Source organism: Anomaloglossus baeobatrachus, chromosome 5, assembly GCF_048569485.1.
Source record: "Anomaloglossus baeobatrachus isolate aAnoBae1 chromosome 5, aAnoBae1.hap1, whole genome shotgun sequence".
NCBI lineage: Eukaryota > Metazoa > Chordata > Amphibia > Anura > Aromobatidae > Anomaloglossus > Anomaloglossus baeobatrachus.
In genome coordinates, this window is record NC_134357.1 from 40,621,263 (window position 1) to 40,643,083 (window position 21,821).

Sequence of the window (21,821 nt, forward strand, 5' to 3'; positions counted from 1 at the left end):
CCAGTGCATGCTGGGAAGTGAGGAAAAGTATGTTCCAGCACCAGTAGTGCTGTAAAAATACTAATGCTTGTCCTCATAATCTCCTACCTCAATTACTGCAAAATCCTCCTGTGGCCTTTTGTGCTAACACTCTCACACCTCTCTAGTCAATTCTTAAGTCTGCCGTCAACTAATCCACCTCTCTACTCCTTTGCTTCTCCCCTCTGGAAATCTCTTAATTCGCTCCCAATTTCCAAGGTATCCAGTTCAAACTACTTAACCTACAAAGCCGTCCATAATTCGTCTGCTCCATGTATCTCTGAATTACATTCTTGTACCTTACCCAATCGCCTCCAAGACTTCTCCCTAGTATCCCCCCATTATGAGGAATTCTGTGCCCCAAATAGTCAAATTGTAGACCAAATGGATAAGTTGCAGATGGAACCTGAAAACCCATCTCTTCAAGAAATCTGCAGCCTGCAGTGACGCCGCTTCCACTTCACCACCCCGAGAACCCCCGCAACCCCCCAACATACTGTGTCCTTTCCCATTATCCTGTAGATTGTAAGCCCACAAGGGTAGGGCCCTCTCCCCTCTGTACCAGTCTGGCATTGTAATTTTATATCTGTATGTAATCTTTTCTGGTGTACTGAACTGTGAATCAATGGTGGTCGAAAAATACATAATAAGGCCCTGTGCGCACTTGCCGTTTTTTTTCCACGGATTTTCTGCGGTTTTGCTGCATGTTTCGCTGCATGTTATGTTCATAACATCTCTGCAGTGATTCACCAGCAAAACCTATGGGAAAAAAAAATGCTGTGCGCACTATGCGGGTTTTGACACCTGCATGTTTTGCTGTGGGATTCCCGCAGCAAAAACAATTGCATGTCACTTCTTTTCCGCACGTCGCTGCGGGATTTCACTCCATTGACTGCCATGTAATTGTGAAATCCCGCAGGGAATAACGCAGGCAGCAAATTCTGTGTGGGCCATTGCGTTTTCCTGCGTTATTCCCTGCGGTATTTCGCGGTTTACCTGCGGTAATGTACATCGCTGCCTGCGGTTTGCAGGGAAGTGATGTCATTATGACAGGACGAGGAAGCAGAGCAGAAAGTAAACACACACAGATCAGACACAGACATAGAACACATCACACTCCACACATAGAATACACATAGAAAGCAAGCGGACATATATATATATATAATATAAAAAAAAAAATGTGGGCTCAGCCATATTTTTACCGTCCAACCGAGGTAAGCACACAGCGGCGGCCCGCTGGGGAGGGCGAGGGCCAGGGTTAATGTCCCCCTCCCTCCCGCAGCCGAGAATATCAGCCGCAGCTGCCCCGGGACTGTCGCATCCATTATGCGACAGTCCCAGCGTGTTACCGTCTCTTCCAGATGCCGTGATGCTGTGGCTATCCAGGTAATAATGAGTTAAATGACAGCGCATCGCCGCCATTTAAGTGCAGGCTTGATCATGGCAGCGTCTGTGACAGCTGACATGATCAACCCGTGAGTAAAGTGAAAAAAACACGCCCCGAAAAATCCTTTTATTTTAAATAAAACACAAAAAGCCCCTAGTTCACCCCTTTATTAACACACCCCCCCGAAACACACAGCTCCGGCGTAATCCACGTCCTGCGATGCTTGCATCCAGCCGCGACTGACGCACAGCGCTGAATGAATGCAGCCTCGCAACGAGACAGCAGAGGTAACCACAGGGCAATTCCCACGGCCGGTAATGTGAACAAGCAAGCATTGTTGACCTTAGGGAGATCAACATATCCACTGCGGAGACACCATCACGTGTTTCTCAACGCAGTGATTCTAGAGCATTGCCCCCTGGGAAGTATGCAAATGTATGTGAACAACACATTACCGCTCGGGAGAAATGCAGCGTGTGCTCACAGGGAATCTATCTATCCCTCTATCTATCCCTCTATCTATCCCTCTATCTATCCCTCTATCTATCCCTCTATCTATCCCTCTATCTATCCCTCTATCTATCCCTCTATCTATCCCTCTATCTATCCCTCTATCTATCCCTCTATCTATCCCTCTATCTATCCCTCTATCTATCCCTCTATCTATCCCTCTATCTATCCCTCTATCTATCCCTCTATCTATCCCTCTATCTATCCCTCTATCTATCCCTCTATCTATCCCTCTATCTATCCCTCTATCTATCCCTCTATCTATCCCTCTATCTATCCCTCTATCTATCCCTCTATCTATCCCTCTATCTATCCCTCTATCTATCCCTCTATCTATCCCTCTATCTATCCCTCTATCTATCCCTCTATCTATCCCTCTATCTATCCCTCTATCTATCCCTCTATCTATCCCTCTATCTATCCCTCTATCTATCCCTCTATCTATCCCTCTATCTATCCCTCTATCTATCCCTCTATCTATCCCTCTATCTATCCCTCTATCTATCCCTCTATCTATCCCTCTATCTATCCCTCTATCTATCCCTCTATCTATCCCTCTATCTATCCCTCTATCTATCCCTCTATCTATCCCTCTATCTATCCCTCTATCTATCCCTCTATCTATCCCTCTATCTATCCCTCTATCTATCCCTCTATCTATCCCTCTATCTATCCCTCTATCTATCCCTCTATCTATCCCTCTATCTATCCCTCTATCTATCCCTCTATCTATCCCTCTATCTATCCCTCTATCTATCCCTCTATCTATCCCTCTATCTATCCCTCTATCTATCTATCTATCTATCTATCCCTCTATCTATCTATCTATCCCTCTATCTATCCCTCTATCTATCCCTCTATCTATCTATCTATCCCTCTATCTATCTATCTATCCCTCTATCTATCCCTCTATCTATCCCTCTATCTATCTATCTATCCCTCTATCTATCCCTCTATCTATCTATCTATCCCTCTATCTATCTATCTATCCCTCTATCTATCCCTCTATCTATCCCTCTATCTATCCCTCTATCTATCTATCTATCCCTCTATCTATCCCTCTATCTATCCCTCTATCTATCCCTCTATCTATCTATCTATCTATCTATCTATCCCTCTATCTATCTATCTATCCCTCTATCTATCCCTCTATCTATCCCTCTATCTATCTATCTATCCCTCTATCTATCTATCTATCCCTCTATCTATCCCTCTATCTATCCCTCTATCTATCTATCTATCCCTCTATCTATCCCTCTATCTATCTATCTATCCCTCTATCTATCTATCTATCCCTCTATCTATCCCTCTATCTATCCCTCTATCTATCCCTCTATCTATCTATCTATCCCTCTATCTATCCCTCTATCTATCCCTCTATCTATCCCTCTATCTATCCCTCTATCTATCTATCTATCTATCTATCTATCCCTCTATCTATCTATCTATCCCTCTATCTATCCCTCTATCTATCCCTCTATCTATCTATCTATCCCTCTATCTATCTATCCCTCTATCTATCTATCTATCCCTCTATCTGTCTATTTATCTGTCTGCTATCCATCTCAGAAGGAATTTACTTTTTTTTTTTTTACAATGCGCTTTATTGCATTGAAGCACATGTACCAACCCACATACGGCAAAACTGCGGCAATACCGCAAACAATACCGCGATAAAACCGCGGCAAACCGGCATGCGGTCTTCGGGTGCGGTTTGCCGCGGTTTTTTACCGCGGGTGTGGTAATCTTTCAGACCCTGTGGAATTTTCTTAAGAAAATTCCGTTTTCCAGTGCGCACAGGGCCTAAAGAGAATCCACCCACTGAAAATGAGTAAATTACATATTGCGGAGCAGTAGAATTGGCACATTCCCAAGTCATATTAACGGGGTATCACAAAAGCTGTTTAAGGCCTTGTGCGCACGGTTCATTTCTTTGTCATTGTCACGTTTTGGTGCGTTTTTCGCTGGAGAAACAAACCTGCAGTGTGCGCACATACCCTTACCATTGTATGCAATGAGGGCAACAAGATCATGCATTTCTACAGGATTTGTGTGAAAGGACAAGTACACTTTAAAGAAATATCTAGACATGTGTAATATTTTCTCATATACAGTACTGTGTAACAGTGTTAGGCAGGTATGGGGGGAAATGATGGTATGCTCTCAAAAATAGAAATGTCAAAAGTTTATATGTATCAATTAACAAATGAAAAGTGAATGAACAAATGAGAAATCCTGAGTGTCGTCATTATTTGGTGTGAGCACACTTTGCCTTCATCAATTATTCTAGGTACACTCCGTTTTTGAAGGAATTCGGCAGAGGTTTTTTTCCCCAAATATCTTAGACAAATAACCACTGATCTTCTGTGGATGAGACTGGTTCGGATCCTTCTGTCTCTTCACGTGATCCCAGATGGATGGAAGATGTGAGATCAGGGCTCTTTTGGGTCCGGATCATCACGTCCAGGACTCCTGTTTCTTATTGATATTCATTGTTTGTCTGGGATCTTTGTCCTGCTACCAAATTAAATTTGGAGCCAATTGGACGCCTCCATAATGGTATTACAGGATGGATAAGTATCTGCCTGTATTTCTCAACATTCAGGTCACCATTAATCGTGACTAAGCCCCCAACTATTTCCTGAAATGCAGCCACAAACTAGCAGGACCCTCCTGTGATATTTTATTTAAAGGCGACAGAAAATTTGTAAGACGTTTCGGCCCACACGGCCTTTGTCATGTACAGTCGCTCCACATAAGGACTGTCGGAAAGAAGGAAAATTGAAGCAAGATGGAGGAAGGGCCACCAAGGAGAACAACGAAAGTGATCCCTGAGGTCTTAAATAAGTTTGTTTTATAATCCGGTCTCTGGGGAGATATCCTGATTGGCAAGGTGCAATGAAAGGAGGAATCCTCTTAGGGGGTACCTTTCGTGTATTCCCAAAGAACGTGTAGGTCTATGACTGACGGCCATAGCCTGGGAAGGTGGCTCACGCATTGACAGAATCCACTTCACCTATGCATAGGAATCCCTTAGAGCAGGGGTGGGGAACCTTTTTTCTGTCGGGGGCCATTTGGAAATTTCTACCAACCTTCGGGGGCCGCACAAAATTATCAATGTTTAAATGACCCTGCTATATTGGGTGAAGCAATTAATTAACTGGGGGCATGGGGCTGGGGGCACAGACACCACACGCAGGGCTGGGGGCACAGACACCACACGCGGGGCTGGGGGCACAGACACCACACGCGGGGCTGGGGGCACAGACACCACACGCGGGGCTGGGGGCACAGACACCACACGCGGGGCTGGGGGCACAGACACCACACGCGGGGCTGGGGGCACAGACACCACACGCGGGGCTGGGGGCACAGACACCACACGCGGGGCTGGGGGCACAGACACCACACGCGGGGCTGGGGGCACAGACACCACACGCGGGGCTGGGGGCACAGACACCACACGCGGGGCTGGGGGCACAGACACCACACGCGGGGCTGGGGGCACAGACACCACACGCGGGGCTGGGGGCACAGACACCACACGCGGGGCTGGGGGCACAGACACCACACGCGGGGCTGGGGGCACAGACACCACACGCGGGGCTGGGGGCACAGACACCACACGCGGGGCTGGGGGCACAGACACCACACGCGGGGCTGGGGGCACAGACACCACACGCGGGGCTGGGGGCACAGACACCACACGCGGGGCTGGGGGCACAGACACCACACGCGGGGCTGGGGGCACAGACACCACACGCGGGGCTGGGGGCACAGACACCACACGCGGGGCTGGGGGCACAGACACCACACGCGGGGCTGGGGGCACAGACACCACACGCGGGGCTGGGGGCACAGACACCACACGCGGGGCTGGGGGCACAGACACCACACGCGGGGCTGGGGGCACAGACACCACACGCGGGGCTGGGGGCACAGACACCACACGCGGGGCTGGGGGCACAGACACCACACGCGGGGCTGGGGGCACAGACACCACACGCGGGGCTGGGGGCACAGACACCACACGCGGGGCTGGGGGCACAGACACCACACGCGGGGCTGGGGGCACAGACACCACACGCGGGGCTGGGGGCACAGACACCACACGCGGGGCTGGGGGCACAGACACCACACGCGGGGCTGGGGGCACAGACACCACACGCGGGGCTGGGGGCGCTGCATACAGGACTGGGGGGGGTGCACACAGGACTGGGGGGGGTGCACACAGGACTACTGGGTGATGGGCTGCACACAGGACATTGGGGGCCACACTGCGCTGAGAGTTTCATGCAACTCTGGGGGAGAGGGTTTACAGAACTGGTGTGGGGAGGCACAAAGCATTGGGCAGGGCACGTAGCAGCAGAGGGTCGGTGCTGGACTCACAGCAGCATTGCACTCACATCACCGGAGTGCAGGAGCCGGACACACTGCATCAGAAGGAGAAGGCAGGCACTGATCTCCGGAGGGCAGGGGGCGGACACACAAGGCTAGAAGCTGTGAGGCTGCTGTGGACCCGCCCACAATTGGCACTGGCCGACGGGAGAACACATTGCAGCACAAACAGTAATGTGTGGATTTAAACGGCCGGCGGCAGCAAACTGCGGTGACAGCACCAGCACTGCCTCCCCCGGGAATCTGCCCAGGGGCCACATAAAAGGTCATGGCAGGCCGCATGCGGCCCGCGGGCCGGAGGTTCCCCACCCCTGCCTTAGAGGTCTGAAGGAGCTACCAACAGATGGTGCCTATTTACACATCCTCCCATTCCCACCAATAGACTTAGGGGTGCTTCACACACAGCGAGCTCGCTGCCGAGATCGCTGCTGAGTCACGCTTTTTGTGACGCAGCAGTGACCTCATTAGCGATCTCGCTGTGTGTGACACTGAGCAGCGATCTGGCCCCTGCTGCGAGATCGCTGCTCGTTACACACAGCCCTGGTTCGTTTTCTTCAAAGGCGCTCTCCCGCTGTGACACACAGATCGCTGTGTGTGACAGCGAGAGAGCGACAAATGAAGCGAGCAGGGAGCAGGAGCCGGCATCTGGCAGCTGCGGAAAGCTGTAACCAGGGTAAACATCGGGTAACCAAGGTGGTTACCCGATGTTTACCTTAGTTACCAGTCTCCGCAGCTTCCAGACGGCGGCTCCGTGCAAGCGCAGCGTCGCTTGCACGTCGCTGCTGGCTGGGGGCTGTTCACTGGTCGCTGGTGAGATCTGCCTGTTTGACAGCTCACCAGCGACCATGTAGCGATGCAGCAGCGATCCTGACCAGGTCAGATCGCTGGTCGGATCGCTGCAGCATCGCTAAGTGTGAAGGTACCCTTATACATTAAAATACTTCTCCATCATGTAATACCAGCAGGGAGGAGGTGTCTGATTTGATTTTCTGCAGCAGGAAATCGACCCCGAACATCCAGCTAATGTAATTCAGAATGCTCTTTAGTTTAACCCCTTAATGACCGCGGGCAGTAAAATTACGTCCTAGCGGTCATAACGTTACTGCCCGCAATCTGCCGGCAGCAACGTACCGCATTCGGCGCACATCTCAGCTGATTTTCATAGCTGAGATGTGTGCCTGCTAGGCACAAGCAGAATCGTTATCTGCTCGTGCCGTTTAACCCCTGTAATGGCGCTGTCAATATGTGACAGCGCCATTATAAACGCGATCGCGGTAAAGTTTTACTTACCGCCCGATACCAGAAGTCACGTGACATGATCACGCGACTTCCGGTGGTTGTCATGGTAGCACAGGGTCGTGTGATGACTCCTGTGCTAGACATGAACTACTTTCACTTTCGCTTTCTAAGGAGGCCAGGGAAGCAGGAAGTGCATGTATCTGCTGTTTACAGTTGTGTAGCTGTCATCAGCAGATAGATCAGAGCGATCGGATTGCTGATCGCAATAGTCCCCTAGAGGGACTAGTAAAATAAAAAAAAAGTAAGAAAAAAAAGTGTTAAATTAAAAAAAACCTAAAAGTTCAAATCACCCCCCTTTCGGCCCATTGAAAATTAAAGGGTTAAAAAAATAAAAAAATATACACAATTTGGTATCGCCGCGTTCAGAAACGCCCGATCTATCAAAATATAAAATCAATTAATCTGATCAGTAAACTGCTTAGCGGCAAAAAAATTCCAAACGCCAAAATGACGTTTTTTTGTCGCCACAACTTTTGCGTAAAATGCAATAAGAGGCGATCAAAATGTAGCATCTGTGCAAAAATGGTACCGTTAAAAACGTCAGCTCGAGTCGCAAAAAATAAGCCGTCACTGAGCCATAGATCCCGAAAAATGAGAACGCTACGAGTCACGGAATATGGCGTAAAACGTGCGCCAATTTTTTCAGACAAACTTCCGAATTTTTTTTAACCCCTTATATAAAAGTAATCATATACATGTTTGGTGTCTACGAACTCGCACTGACCTGAGGCATCACACCCACAGATCAGTTTTACCATACAGTGAACACAGTGAATAAAATATCTCAAAAACAATAGTGCTATCGCACTTTTTTTGCAGTTTTTCTGCATTTGGAATTTTTTTGCCATTTTCCAGTACACTATATGGTAAAACCTATGCTTTCAATTAAAAGTACAGCTCGTTCCGCAAAAGATGAGCCCTCACATGACCATATTAACTGAAAAATAAAGTTACGTCTCTCAGAAAAAGAATGGCGAAAAATCGGCCTCATACACAAAAGATCTGGGGTCAGTTCTCCAAGCTGGGGTGCGGTCACTGACTTTCCTGATATCACCTGAGGTCAGGTTACCTGCAGTCACAGGTAGAGGACTGCGGGAACCTCCAGCTGTGACCACAACTGACTAGAGTGATGTCACCGCTGATCGCGCAGCTCATTCTCTGCCTGCAGTTACAGCGGGTGCTCGTTCTTTGGCTGCGCGCTGTGATTTCAGATGTAGCAGAGCTGAATCATCGTGGGTCCTCATGTGGATTATGTCGACCTGCCGGGGTATTTTGAGGGCTAATAAAGTGGTGGAGGGTGCTTTTTTTTTTTTTGTCTTTTATTCCTGTCTGTTTGGGAAGGAGCAAAAGGATCATACACGTCTAGAATGACCTCCTGACGATCTTTTAAAAACTTTGTGCAAGTGACAAATGTACCTAGAAGATTTGATGAAGACAAATGGCGGTCACCAAATACTGATGAGATTTACTTTTTTTTTGTTCATTTTTGCATCTTTTAATTGATAAATATTAACGATTACCACTTCTATTACACTGGGGAACGCAATTTTTTAGGAGTTAGGCCAGACAACTGTTCTTAATTAATTTTTGGATGCTGAATCCAGAAATGATCTCAGTTTTTCTCTATCACGTCAAGTTTTTGAACTATAGGATTTTTGTCTTCTCAAAAATATGTAAACTACTGTACCTAAAAAGTGTTGTTTTTTTTAAATAGTACAAATATGAACAAAAAATGAAATATATAAGAAATAGGCATGACAAATATGTTTTTTAACACTATCATGTTTTTTTTATATATATATATATATATATATATATATATATATATATATATAATATATATATATATATATATATATATGTATATATGTATATGTATATGTATGCAAGTATTTAAGGTAAAAATGTACATTTATAGCTTTTTCTGGAGTGTTTAACTTGAGGACAATCACATTTGATGCTCCAGCAATAGTCAGCCATCATATGTACATCCCATCTACCCTAGTAACGGTCTTCCATAACCTTGAAATCTTGGTGAAATCGTTCACCTTGCTCATCGCTAACAGCACCAAGATTTTCCGGAAAGTTGGCAAGATGGCAATGCAGAAAATGTAGTTTAATACTCATGTTGCAACCAGGCGCTTTGTAGCTCTCCAATAGTTTCTGAACAATTTCTTTGTAATTACTTGCACGTGTATTTCCAAGAAAGTTCTTGACGACGTCTTTGAATGATAACCAAGCATTCTTCTCAAGATCTGACATAGTCCCGGTGAAATGTTCATCTTTGATGAGCTGTCGAATTTGTGGACCATCAAACACACCAGCCTTGATTTTTTTTTCAATGGACAGTCCAGGAAGTGCCAACATGATGTACTTAAAACAGTCGTCGTCAGTTGGCAATGCTTTTACAAATTGTTTCATGAGACCTAGTTTCATGTGCAGAGGTGGGAATAGTATATTCTTCCTGTCAACAAGTGGCTGATGTAGAATGTTAGGATCTCCAGGTTTAAGACCAGGTCTTTGAGGCCAATTCGACTCAACCCAATGCTTTTCTCGAGCTCTGCTATCCCACATACAGAGAAAGCAGGGATACTTTGTGTACCCACGTTCCTGACCAAGAAGGAAGCAAACCATTTTAAGGTCAACACAGATGATCCAATTTTGTGTGTCATATTTCAGTAACTCAATAACTCTCTTTACATCTCCATGTTCTTCACGAAGAGAGACAGAATGCCCAATAGGGACTGCACCAAATAAATTGCCATTGTGTAGAAGGACACACTTAAGACTCCGCTTTGAGCTATCAATAAACAGTCGCCATTCATTTGGATTGTACATTGAAAGCCCTAATTCTTGTAGTAAACCAGGAATATTATGGCAAAACACAAAACCGCTGTCACACCGAAAGTACTGCAAAAATGTACTTTCTCTAGTACGAAAGTATGATACCTTCGCTCCTTGTTCAAGTAACTGTTTCTCATTCAGCCTTGATGCTAGTAATTCTGAAGCTTTTTTTGATAAGCCCAATTCACGTGCTAAATCATTTAACTCGTGCTGATCAAATCCCTTACGAACTGAATCCTTGTGAATTTCAAATTCTGTATCATTGCTGTCACTGTGTTCGTCAACATCACTCAGAACTTCTAGAGATGGTAGCTGTTCCAAAACTGGCACTGGAATTTCAGCTGAATGAGGCATTGGTCTGATAGCTGACGGTAGATTTGGATAGTCTATTTTACTTTTATTTTTCCTGTTAAATCCTGTTTTCACTAAACAGAAGTAACAGTCTGTGGAATGACTTTTTTGCTCTCCCCACACCATGGGGATACCAAATGCCAACTTTTCACGTGTTCCTTTGGTCCACATCCGTAAACCCTCGACACACTGCTTGCACACTATGTGAGGGGCCCATGGCTTATCTTAATCACCGAGTTTTACTTTAAAATATGCAAAATATGCTTGTTTGACAAATGCACTGATGTTTGCCTTTTGAACTGGAATGGTGAAAACACCACAAATATAGCAGAAGGAGTCGGGGTTGTTTAGGCATGTACAACGAGAGGAAGAAGGAGCAGACATGATCTGAAACAAAGGAAATATGTACATAAGTAAATAAAACACTGAGATGGAAAGTTACAAGCTTTGAAAACTAACAAAGAAAAAAATCATAAAAGATATATAAATGACAACTAAGCGCCCAATGTAAATAGAAAAGCTATCACAAATCCTATTTATTCCTACTATGATACATTTTTTGTGTAAAGATATTGATATTTATGACGTATTGGGAGCTGCACACACCTCTCACCACACTCTCAGTTGTGACTACTCTTACAAGTTGCCACGTAGCTCTATATGAGTCGAATTGTACTCAGATAACAAGTCTTATTACAGAAATCAGTGCAATTGTGCTACTATGGCAGGTAAGTTGAGGAGGAAAAACTTGACGTGAAAGAAAAAAACTGACTACATTTTTGGAATCAGCATGCCAATTTTAGTATAAATCAGCTCAAAAACCTAACTCAACAGAAAATGTTTTTCAAATTGTTCCCCAGTGTTATTGAAACAGTTCTGCCTTTGCAGCATTTTTTTTTCCACGCCTGTTTAACTTTTGCACAGTTCTGTATACGCCACACTTCTTCCCGCTATGTAATGATCGTGACATTTATTCCCGCGTCCTTACCAGGTTAGTAGTCCTCTTTTCCTTTGTGTCCTCTATTATTTGCATGAGAAAAAGTGAAGTGTGACTTTGTGAAATCTCCATAAAGAGAGTCATTCACTTTTGTGATCTCCTGCTGCTCGTTCCCTTATGTCTTGATTACGAGGATCATCTCGCTTTTACTATGCACTCAAATGCTTCAATCAAATGTCTCCCTCATTTCCCAACTTTTTGATTATACACTCGAGCACATCCTGCAGATGTACATAGAGATGTGTGCAATGCATGGTCTGAGGACGTGTCCCCACCCCCCCCCACACACTGATCAGATGCATCTAATGCCCCTCGGCACCCCCAGTAATCACAGCTTTGCCTTGGCACTGAATATAAATGTACGGCACTGCGGGTGGTCTCTTCCCCCCCCTTCCCCCTCCATCCTGATTTAACCCCTGTGTACTTGAGCGGAGGGGGGGTAGCTAATATGCTGGATTCCTTGTGTGGTCTGACTGGCGGCATTAAAGTCACCGCTTCATCTTTGATGTGAGCAGAGTAATATTACAGCCTATGTAAAAATGAAATCTGCAAAACTGATGGTATGACTTCCATCTTCTCATCCATACGTTGCATTTCAGAATCTGTTGTTTCTGCACAGATATCACAATAAAGGCAATAACTGTTTCACTATTTAAAGGGATTTTCTACTTCAGAAAACCTATTTCCATGTGTCCTTGTGGGGGAGTGAAAAGGTTTTGGCACAGTGTTAGCCAGCTGAAAAAAATATTGAATGTGCTCAGTGAGGGGAACAAAATTATAATCTTGTGATACCGTTTAATGGCTAACTAAAATAAAGTGATGTTACAAAGCAAGCTTTCGAGACATCTCAGGTCCCTTCATCAGGCATGGTATTACTAAATATCTGAAGAAACTCAAATATATACACAAACAGAGCAGAGGGATGGCATAATAAGAGACATTTAAATAAACACTGAGTTTAGAAAGTGAATCCTTAATTAGCTTTGATTAGTGGTGTGAGAGTTTTATTGTCCCAATATCCATGTAGGATCAGAGGTCTGGTGAGTCTCTGGAATAGACTCCTCAGATTTTGTAATGGGCCATAAATCCTCCTCACAGGGTGAGTCCTGTGTCCATAGAGTTAAACATTTTAATGAATTTGTATTCCCAGACCCTGCGATGGCTCTGTGATCTGAAGCTTCCTTTTAATATGACAACTTTCATATGTTTTATGTTGTGTTCTGAAGCACAGAAATGTTTGGCCACAGGTAAATGGATTTTTTTTGTCTGTAATTGTGTGGCGGTGAGATCTCATCCTTGCTCTCGGTCTCTGTCCTGTTTCTCCAACATAGAGGCCCTCAATAGGACATATAGTGCACAGGATTAAGTACACCACGTTGGAAGATTCACAGTTCCTCTTCCAATGTGGTGTACTTAATCCTGTGCACTATATGTCCTATTGGGGGCCTCAATGTTGGAGAAACAGGACAGAGACCGAGAGCAAGGATGAGATCTCACCGCCACACAATTACAGACAAAAAAATCCATTTACCTGTGGCCAAACATTTCTGTGCTTCAGGACACAACATAAACAATATGAAAGTTGTCATATTAAAATGCAACTTCAGATCACAGAGCCATCGCAGGGTCTGGGAATACAAATTTATTAAAATGTTTAACTCTGTGGACACAGGACTCAACCTGTCAGGAAGATTTATGGCCCATTACAAAATCTGAGGAGTCTATTCCAGAGACTCACCAGACCTGTGATCCTACATGGATTTTATTGGGACAATAAAACTCTCACACCACTACTCAACGCTAATTAAGGATTCACTTTCTAAGCTCAGTGTTTGTTTATTTAAATGTCTTTTATTATGCCATGCCTCTGCTCTGTTTGTGTATATATTTGCGTTTCTTCAGATATTTTGTCATACCAGAAGGGACCTGAGGTGTCTTGAAAGCTTGCTTTGTAACAGCACTTTATTTTATTTTAGTTAGCCATTAAAAGGTATCACAAGATTATAATTGTGTTCCTCTCACTGAGAACATTTAATAATTTGTGGGGGAGAGCATGGATATTGTTGTGCAAGAAACCCCCGTTTTGCTAGTGCAGGCGCACTACAATACTTTGATCTGCGCTGCTCAGGACAGATCAAAGTGCGCCTGCGCAGGACCTCAATGCTAGCTAGTGTGGATGACGTAGGACGCGTCATGCACACAGGCTTCAGAAGGAGGACAAAGATGGCCGAAAGAGGAGGCGCCGGTACCGGAGAACGGAGACACCTATCTGACCTGTCTGCACCGCACCGCCCTTTAGGTATTATAAAGTGATTTTTACATTCTACACAGCGGCTTGCGCTCTTATATACACGATTCTGGAATACTGTATATAAGAGCCCACTGGTGGTGGCCGCAGCTTATAGTCACCAAATCTGGTGACAGGCTCCCTTTAACTCTGCAATATACTGTTCTGTTATTCCTCCTGGAAATGTGTAATTAAATGACCATGGGATTGGCAATGCCTAGCAGTCCAAAGGCTTTGTGCAGTCAAACTGGCTCTTTCTGATTACTTCTGACTGTGTAGATGCATTTCCAAGAGGTGTAACGGAGGAACAGTGCATTGTTTAATCCTCATTTGCAGGGGGTATAATAACTAGCAATGAGTTGGGTCCCTAATGTACCCAGGTCTCCTGCTTGAAGAGGGCCAAATGAGATGACACAGACATGGTGAAGAGGTTTGGCAGCATCCAGGCCGCTCTTCTCTCTTTTTTACTTCGCTATTAATGAGATTTTTGTAATCATGCATTGTTATATACCATAATGCCACAAGTATAGTGAACTTTGGTCTGTCTGTTGAATTCCGCCGGTCGAGGCTGGAACGTATAATACAAAAAAGACAACTGCACTCTGATATGCTAAAGCATGCAAACAATGTATGTTAGCATATACAGTGGTACCTTGCTTAACGAGCACAATCCGTTCTGGGACTATGCTTGTTAATCAAGTTACTTGTTCAGCAAAGCAACATTTCCCATAGGAAATCATTGCAATGCTGACAATTCGTTCCACAATGTGTTAAATGTCCCATCTTGGTCCCCTATTGTGTCATTCCACACATGCACAAGCGCACACAAGCACACGCACAAATTATATGCTCGCCTTACCTTCCGTTCCATCGCCGGTCTCCTGGGACTTGCTGTTCTCCGGTGCGGGCCATGTATCGGGTAACCATAACGACGAGGGCGGAACTTCCTGCCAGAGCGCTGATGTCAAAGGCAGAGCCGCTTGCCTCTGATTGGCCAGCGCGCTGCCTTTGACAAGAGGTGACAGGAACCAGGAAGTTCCTGCTTCGTCGCTATGGATGCCAATGCCTGGAGTGGAGCAGAGCGGCGCACTACAGGACCCAGGAGGCCGGCGATGAAACGGAAGGTACAGATATTATATGCTCACCTTACCTTCCATTCCACTGCCGGCCTCATGGTACTTGTAGTTCGCCGCAATGTACCCGAGAACTACAAGAACCATGAGGCCGGCGGTGGAACGGAATGTAAGGTGAGTATAATACTGTATGTGTGTGTGTGCGCGTGTGTGTTTGTGCGTACATGTGTGTGTTTGTGCGTACATGTGTGTGTTTGTGTGGACTGCAAGTGCGGGTCAGAGCGCGGTGGATGTACAGAACCGGAAGTGTGTGCGGTGAGGATTTCGCTCGTACAGCAAAGCTTTCTCGTAAAGCGGGTTACAAATTTACAGAAAGCTTTGCTTGTTAAGTGAAATTCTCGTTAAGTGAGTTACTCGTTAAGCGAACCAAAATGCCCATACACGGGAGGTTTTTTAACCCAGAGGGAAGAATTAGTATAGGTACTCCGTATACGAGATATGCCTTGACGTGGCTACTGGGCAGATATACAAATGGCCATTTTTGTACGCAAAATGTACATTTTTCCAAGATTTCCTTGAGCAGTAATGCATATCTATATTCTAACACTCAATGTTTGCATGCTTTAGTATTTTCAGAGGGCAACTATCTTTTTTTTTTTTTTTTTATTAATTTATGGCAATATATAAAACCATTGTAAAGATGAAAGAATTGACCTACTGTATTTTTTTTTTTTGGAGAAGGGGTTGGGGGGGATGTTAAAATAAAGGTATTAGGGGGAAAATGTGAGGAAAAAAAGTACTGTGTGAACAAGATTGTAGAAATTTCAGTCATTTTGTGAAATGCAGGGTGTTTTTGTTTTTTGTGGGGGGTTTTTTAGGACAAACAATTGTGTAACAAGTCCTTGGTGTTTGCTAATTCGCTGCAATTTTGACTTTTTGTGCAGATTATAGTAGTGTTAAAATTAATGTAATATCTGTGGATAAGTTGCAAAGTTTACAGCGCTCAGTGTTACTTTCTGCTATGTATTTGTAGATTGAGAGGGAAGTCACCGAGACCATGATGAAGTCTTTGAAATACTGCGATGTGGACACCGTGTCTGCCCGACAGCCTTTGTGCCAGTACCGAGCAGCCACCATTCATCACAGACTCGCCTCCATGTATCACAGCTGTCTGCGCAACCAGGTAGGCGGCTCCTCTTCTTGAAGCAAGCGTCTTATTTTCGTGTTATCGGATTGATTTGCTCCTCTGCCATCCCTCTGTACTGCCTCCTGGCAATCTCATAGCGCCTGGTCCTCTTGTAGGTGGGTGATGAACACCTGAGGAAGCAGCACCGGCTCATGGCCGATCTCCATTACAGCAAGGCAGCGCGGCTCTTCCAGCTCCTGAAGGACGCTCCGTGTGAACTGCTCCGGGTACAACTAGAGCGAGTGGCCTTTGCGGAATTTCAGATGTCCAGTAAGTGCACGATCTAACCCTACATTACACATAAATGACTAATCTATTATCACACGAGGTCTTTGTTCCTGCAGCTTTGCAGGTAAAATGTTGCAACCGTACCGCGATACCACACACCAGTTTTTTGTTTCGCCCTCCAGATCAGAAATATAATATGGGCACGTTCACACAAGAAAAGTGCAAATTTACCGCAATAGTATCTGCACTTAATTTTTTGTATATTGCTGATTTTTACTACAGCAATAATGATGCAGATATACCAATGCAAAGGATGCAATTCACTGAAAATGTCCACCCCGTAAATCGAGAAGCCGCAGATGTAAAATCTGTGGTGTCTGTTTCCTTCGCAGTGTATGGATACATTTCCATAAAATCCTCAATCACTACTCTGGTACAGCTAAATGCCGAAGATTTGCATTTGCAAGTCACGTGTGAACAGGTCCTTTTAGTTTTGCCATTCTATAAATAGGTCAATGGATGAGAGCTTGACACTTGGTCCGTAAGGGGGGGTACTTTTTTGGGTATCAAGCCACTGAGATCCCCACCCAGCAGAATGGTGGTCTTAGATGCCCTATTTAAATGTAGTGATAGTCATGTATGCACATTCAACAATCAGACCCTTCTGGATAGCAAATAACTTTACAAAAGCATTGTAAGTGAAACACACTTCTTCTTTGCCTCTTGAACGCCAAATTAATAAGTTTTGTTTTATGAGCGCTCGGGAAATCATTGCAGTACACACACGGTTTATGGGGGTACTGAAAGTTTTTTTGCTTTTACATCATGTGACCAGTATATATAGTACCTCAAACAAAGAAATAACTCTTCTTTATTACATCATGTGACCAGTTTATATAGTACCTCAAACAAAGAAATAACTCTTCTTTATTACATCATGTGACCAGTTTATATAGTACCTCAAAAAAAGAAATAACGTCTTTATTACATCATGTGACCAGTTTATATAGTACCTCAAACCAAGAAATAACTCCTCTAAACTATTCACCAATAAGAAAAGTATAGGAGTGTGAATGTAAACGTGAAACTTTCCGTCTCATCAGTGTTAGCTGAGCCCTGTGACATTCAGTTATAAGACAAAATAGATTCTATTCTCATGGCATCAACACCTTGCCCAATCACAATGGGTCTCGGGATGTTTTGCAAAACCACAATTCCCAGCATGCCTTGATTACATCCATCTTGTAGGGACATGCTGAGGTTGGCAGTGTTACATCAGCTGGAGAGCAGCTCTATAGAAGAAGGTTGTATGTTTGCAGACCCCCTATTTAATGTTCAAAGCATACTTTTATATAATAAAAGCTACTAAATATCACCCCCCCCCCCTTCCCCATACTGTGCAAAATATATCTTGGATCTCACCCGGGAGGAAGGATGAATCAATTTGTAGCAGAGCGTGTCGTCTCTTTAACTACGATCATTGGGTTAGGTGAGGTTTCCAGTGTTGCACTGTTTGGCGGTTTCATTTCATAAAGGAGGAGGTAAGACGCCGCCGTGCTGGAAGCAGAGTATTGAGTTTTGCGATCCTATTGCAAAAAGCGTGACTCGCATGAAAATGACAATTTCAGCACAATCCCATTTCTCCCCTCATTCTCTTTAATTTGTTCTGTGGTGGCGCGCTGCTGCCGTGACCGTCTGCAGTGGGTGTCCTGCCAGAGGGCATTATCCCAGCAGACGGACCGGCCGCATGTGTGGAACATGCAAACAAAGATGCTCATTACGATAACACCTCCACACATGGGCGGCTTCTGACCCTGGGAATTAGAAACCTGCAGGCTTAAATTTACCCAAAATGTGCAAATCCGATTAATTCAACTGAAAAATTGTTTTGCTGAAAGAAAAGAGAAAAAAAGAAAAGGGGCTTTTCTGCTCAACCTGGTTCACACTTCATGCCAAATAGTGTCAGTAGCGCAGCGCCGGCCTAATCCGCGGAATTGGTGACAGCTCCTGATATGAAATGTGTCTGCTGTGAGATTGGGCTGCAAACATGAACGCCGCGCTAAGTGGATATACAAACACTCGGAAAATGCTGAGGGCTTAAGCTGGAAATCCAGATCCTGTTATAACATGAAGCAGGGACGGCCGGACACAAGTTAATGGAATCTTGTTTGCTGGTGACAATGATAATGTATTTTCATTCCGTCCTCTCTCCATCCATTGTAACCTTTCCCGAGTCGTACAGTCTCCATGCCCCGATCCCTGCTCTCATTACACCAGATCTTAAAAATTGGCGTATGTGGCAGTACAAATTTATGATCTTCTAGACATGTGACAAGCATGCTCCACAATGTGGCCTTCGTGCCCCCACTACACTCGCCGTCTGCTTCTTGGCCGTCATTCATTCTGCTCGCTTCCCTGCCTATTCTGTGGCCCTCACTCTGCTCCCCTCGCCACTTCCTCCGCTCCCCTCGCTGCCGGCTCCATGGCGCTTGCTTCACTCCCCTCACCGCTCACTCTGTGGCCCTCACGTCCCTCGCCACCTGCCCTATGGCCCCTGCTAGCTCTGCTTCCCTTGCTGACCACTTTGTGGCCCTTGCTGCCAGCCTTGTGGTCCTTAATCACTCTCCGCCCACTCTGTGGACCTTGCTCACTCTGCTCCACTTGCCATCCGCTCTGTTGCCATCATGCGCTCTGCTTCCCTCACCGCCCGCTCCATGGCCCTGGCGCCCTCTGCTCACTTGTTGCCTGCTCCATGGCCCTCGCTCACTTCCCTCACCACCTGCTCCGTGGCCCTCGCTCTCTCTGCTCCCTTGTTGCCTGCTTCATGGCCCTTGCTCTCTCTGCTCCCTTGGTGCCTGCTCCATGGCCCTCGCTCCCTTGGTGCCTTCTCCGTGGCCCTCGCTCCCTTGGTGCCTGCTCCGTGGCCCTCTTCTCCCTTGGTGCCTGCTCCATGGCCCTCTGCTCCCTTGGTGCCTGCTCCGTGGCCCTCTGCTCCCTTGGTGCCTGCTCCGTGGCCCTCTGCTCCCTTGGTGCCTGCTCCGTGGCCCTCTGCTCCCTTGGTGCCTGCTCCGTGGCCCTCTGCTCCCTTGGTGCCTGCTCCGTGGCCCTCTGCTCCCTTGGTGCCTGCTCCGTGGCCCTCTGCTCCCTTGGTGCCTGCTCCGTGGCCCTCTGCTCCCTTGGTGCCTGCTCCGTGGCCCTCTGCTCCCTTGGTGCCTGCTCCGTGGCCCTCTGCTCCCTTGGTGCCTGCTCCGTGGCCCTCTGCTCCCTTGGTGCCTGCTCCGTGGCCCTCTGCTCCGTGGCCCTGGCTCACTTCCCTCCCCAGCCACTCTGTGCGCTGCGCTCTGTGTCCTTCACTCACTCTCCTCACCATCCAGTCCGTTTTTTTTTGCTATCTTTGCTGCCTTCTTTGTGGTCCCTGTGCCCCCCCCCCCTCCCTTGTCACTCGCTTTGGGTCACCCTTGCGCTCTCCCCTCGTCACTTCCTTTGGGGGCCCCCACCACTCGCTTTGGCTCGCCCTTACACCCCCCATCCTCCCTCGCTTTTGTGCACCCTTGCTACCACACCTCCCCACTCACTTTGGGTCCCCCTTGCAACGCCCCCCTCCCCTTCCTTGCCATCTGCTCCCCCCTCCCCCTCAACATCCGCTTTAGCACTCCTTCTCGCAGCCCGCTTTGGCGCTTCCCTCACCGCCTGCTTTGACCCTTTTCTCGCCTCCCACTTTGGGTACTATGCCCTTTTTCTTAATTGCTTCATCATCCGTGTGATGAAGGCCACATACATTATTCTGTACGTCTACTGTAGCTCCGTATATTACAATTTGATTCTTTAGATCAAGTGCACATTGTCGGCCATTATGGTGTTAATAACGTCCCTTCTGGAAATCCTTTTCTCCTTCTAACTTGTGACTTTTCTCCGGATTGTGTAATGTTTGCAGGTCAGAGCAGCAGTGCGGGGAAGCTGAAGAGCCTCTACGCAGCGCTGGAGATTATGATGAAAACGCGCTGTGCTTTTGTTGTCCTTCATGCAGAACCGGAGTGTGAAAGTGATCAGGTAAGAAGTTTTCTGAGGCCGGGAATGTGCTGACTGCGGCGTGTTCATTGCATCTAATTAGGACGCCGACTACTAATGTGTCTCATCTGTGCTCCGAATGGGAAACCTTCCGCTTCTTCTCAGAAATCCCTGCGCTGCTCGTCCACCAGCTCCTCCGTGCTGAGCGCCGTGGTATAGGCTCCGTCACCCCCATAGCTGTAATTGTACGACAACCCTATTTATTACCATACAGCTCCGGGCGAGTAACACATTTATATGTCCTATTGCAAATAACATAAATTAAAAATAACAAGTCGTGAATAAAAGACGGATAAATTATTACAACATAAAATATTGAAAACAAAATGCAGACATTAAAAAAAACCAAAAAACCCTGAAATATGAAACAATTAATTTAAAAAAAAGGCATCAATTATTTGAAAATAAATGTGAAATAATTAAAGCAATATTTTTTAAAAATTTCACTTGAGAAAAAAAATATTTTAAAAAATGCTTGAAATAATGAAAAATAAAATTTGCGCAAATTAGGAAAAAAATGAGAAGCTTTTGAGAACCGTGCCTAAAAAAGGGTTAATAGACTGCGGTGCCGTAGAAAAGAGGATCCATGTAGAAGGAGTCCTTTTACTTGTCTACGCATTTCAAAGCCTTACGGCTTCTTCCTCAGGACAAATCATATACCATAGGAACAATTCTTCCTGACGAAGAAGCCATAATGCTTTGAAACGCGTAGACAAAATCATTCCTTCTACATAAATCTCTTTTCTGCAGCAGGGTCTATTAACCCTTTCTCTCTAAATTTGATCTGCGTCTCCGCGGGGGTTCTGTTGCAGCCGTATTTACGCCATTACAGTAGTTGTGACTCGCACAACCACACCGGGTGAGTCTACCCTTACAGAACCTTTGCAGACAGTGTTTTAGGATAAGACCCCATTTGTCTCTTCCGGCACTTCTAACCATAATTGACCAGTCTTAAAGGGACAGTCCGGGCACATAATATTGATCACCACCAGAGGTAGTCATCAAGATCCTATTCGGTGGTAGACCTACCCTTGGTGCAGGGGTCCAGGAGGTAAGGGGGCACAATGCCGGCACATAGATGATGAGATATCGTTCTAGCACAGGGGCCCTCCTCTCTATGTCTGCCGTCGATCAGATCGCTGGGGGTCTTATACCCGGCAGCAATAAAAAAG

General features: G+C 45.9%; 1 protein-coding gene across 3 annotated transcripts in view; it reads left to right on the top strand.

The window, feature by feature from the left end:
- EDRF1 (erythroid differentiation regulatory factor 1) overlaps nucleotides 1–21,821 on the top strand; it is a 182,963-nt gene that overhangs the window by 130,983 nt on the left and 30,159 nt on the right. For all 3 annotated transcript variants that reach the window (XM_075348435.1, XM_075348437.1, XM_075348436.1), the window contains 3 exons: nucleotides 16,201–16,350; nucleotides 16,470–16,623; nucleotides 20,516–20,631. In XM_075348435.1, coding sequence (XP_075204550.1) covers nucleotides 16,201–16,350; nucleotides 16,470–16,623; nucleotides 20,516–20,631 — 420 coding nt within the window. The remainder of the gene's footprint in view (nucleotides 1–16,200; nucleotides 16,351–16,469; nucleotides 16,624–20,515; nucleotides 20,632–21,821) is intronic.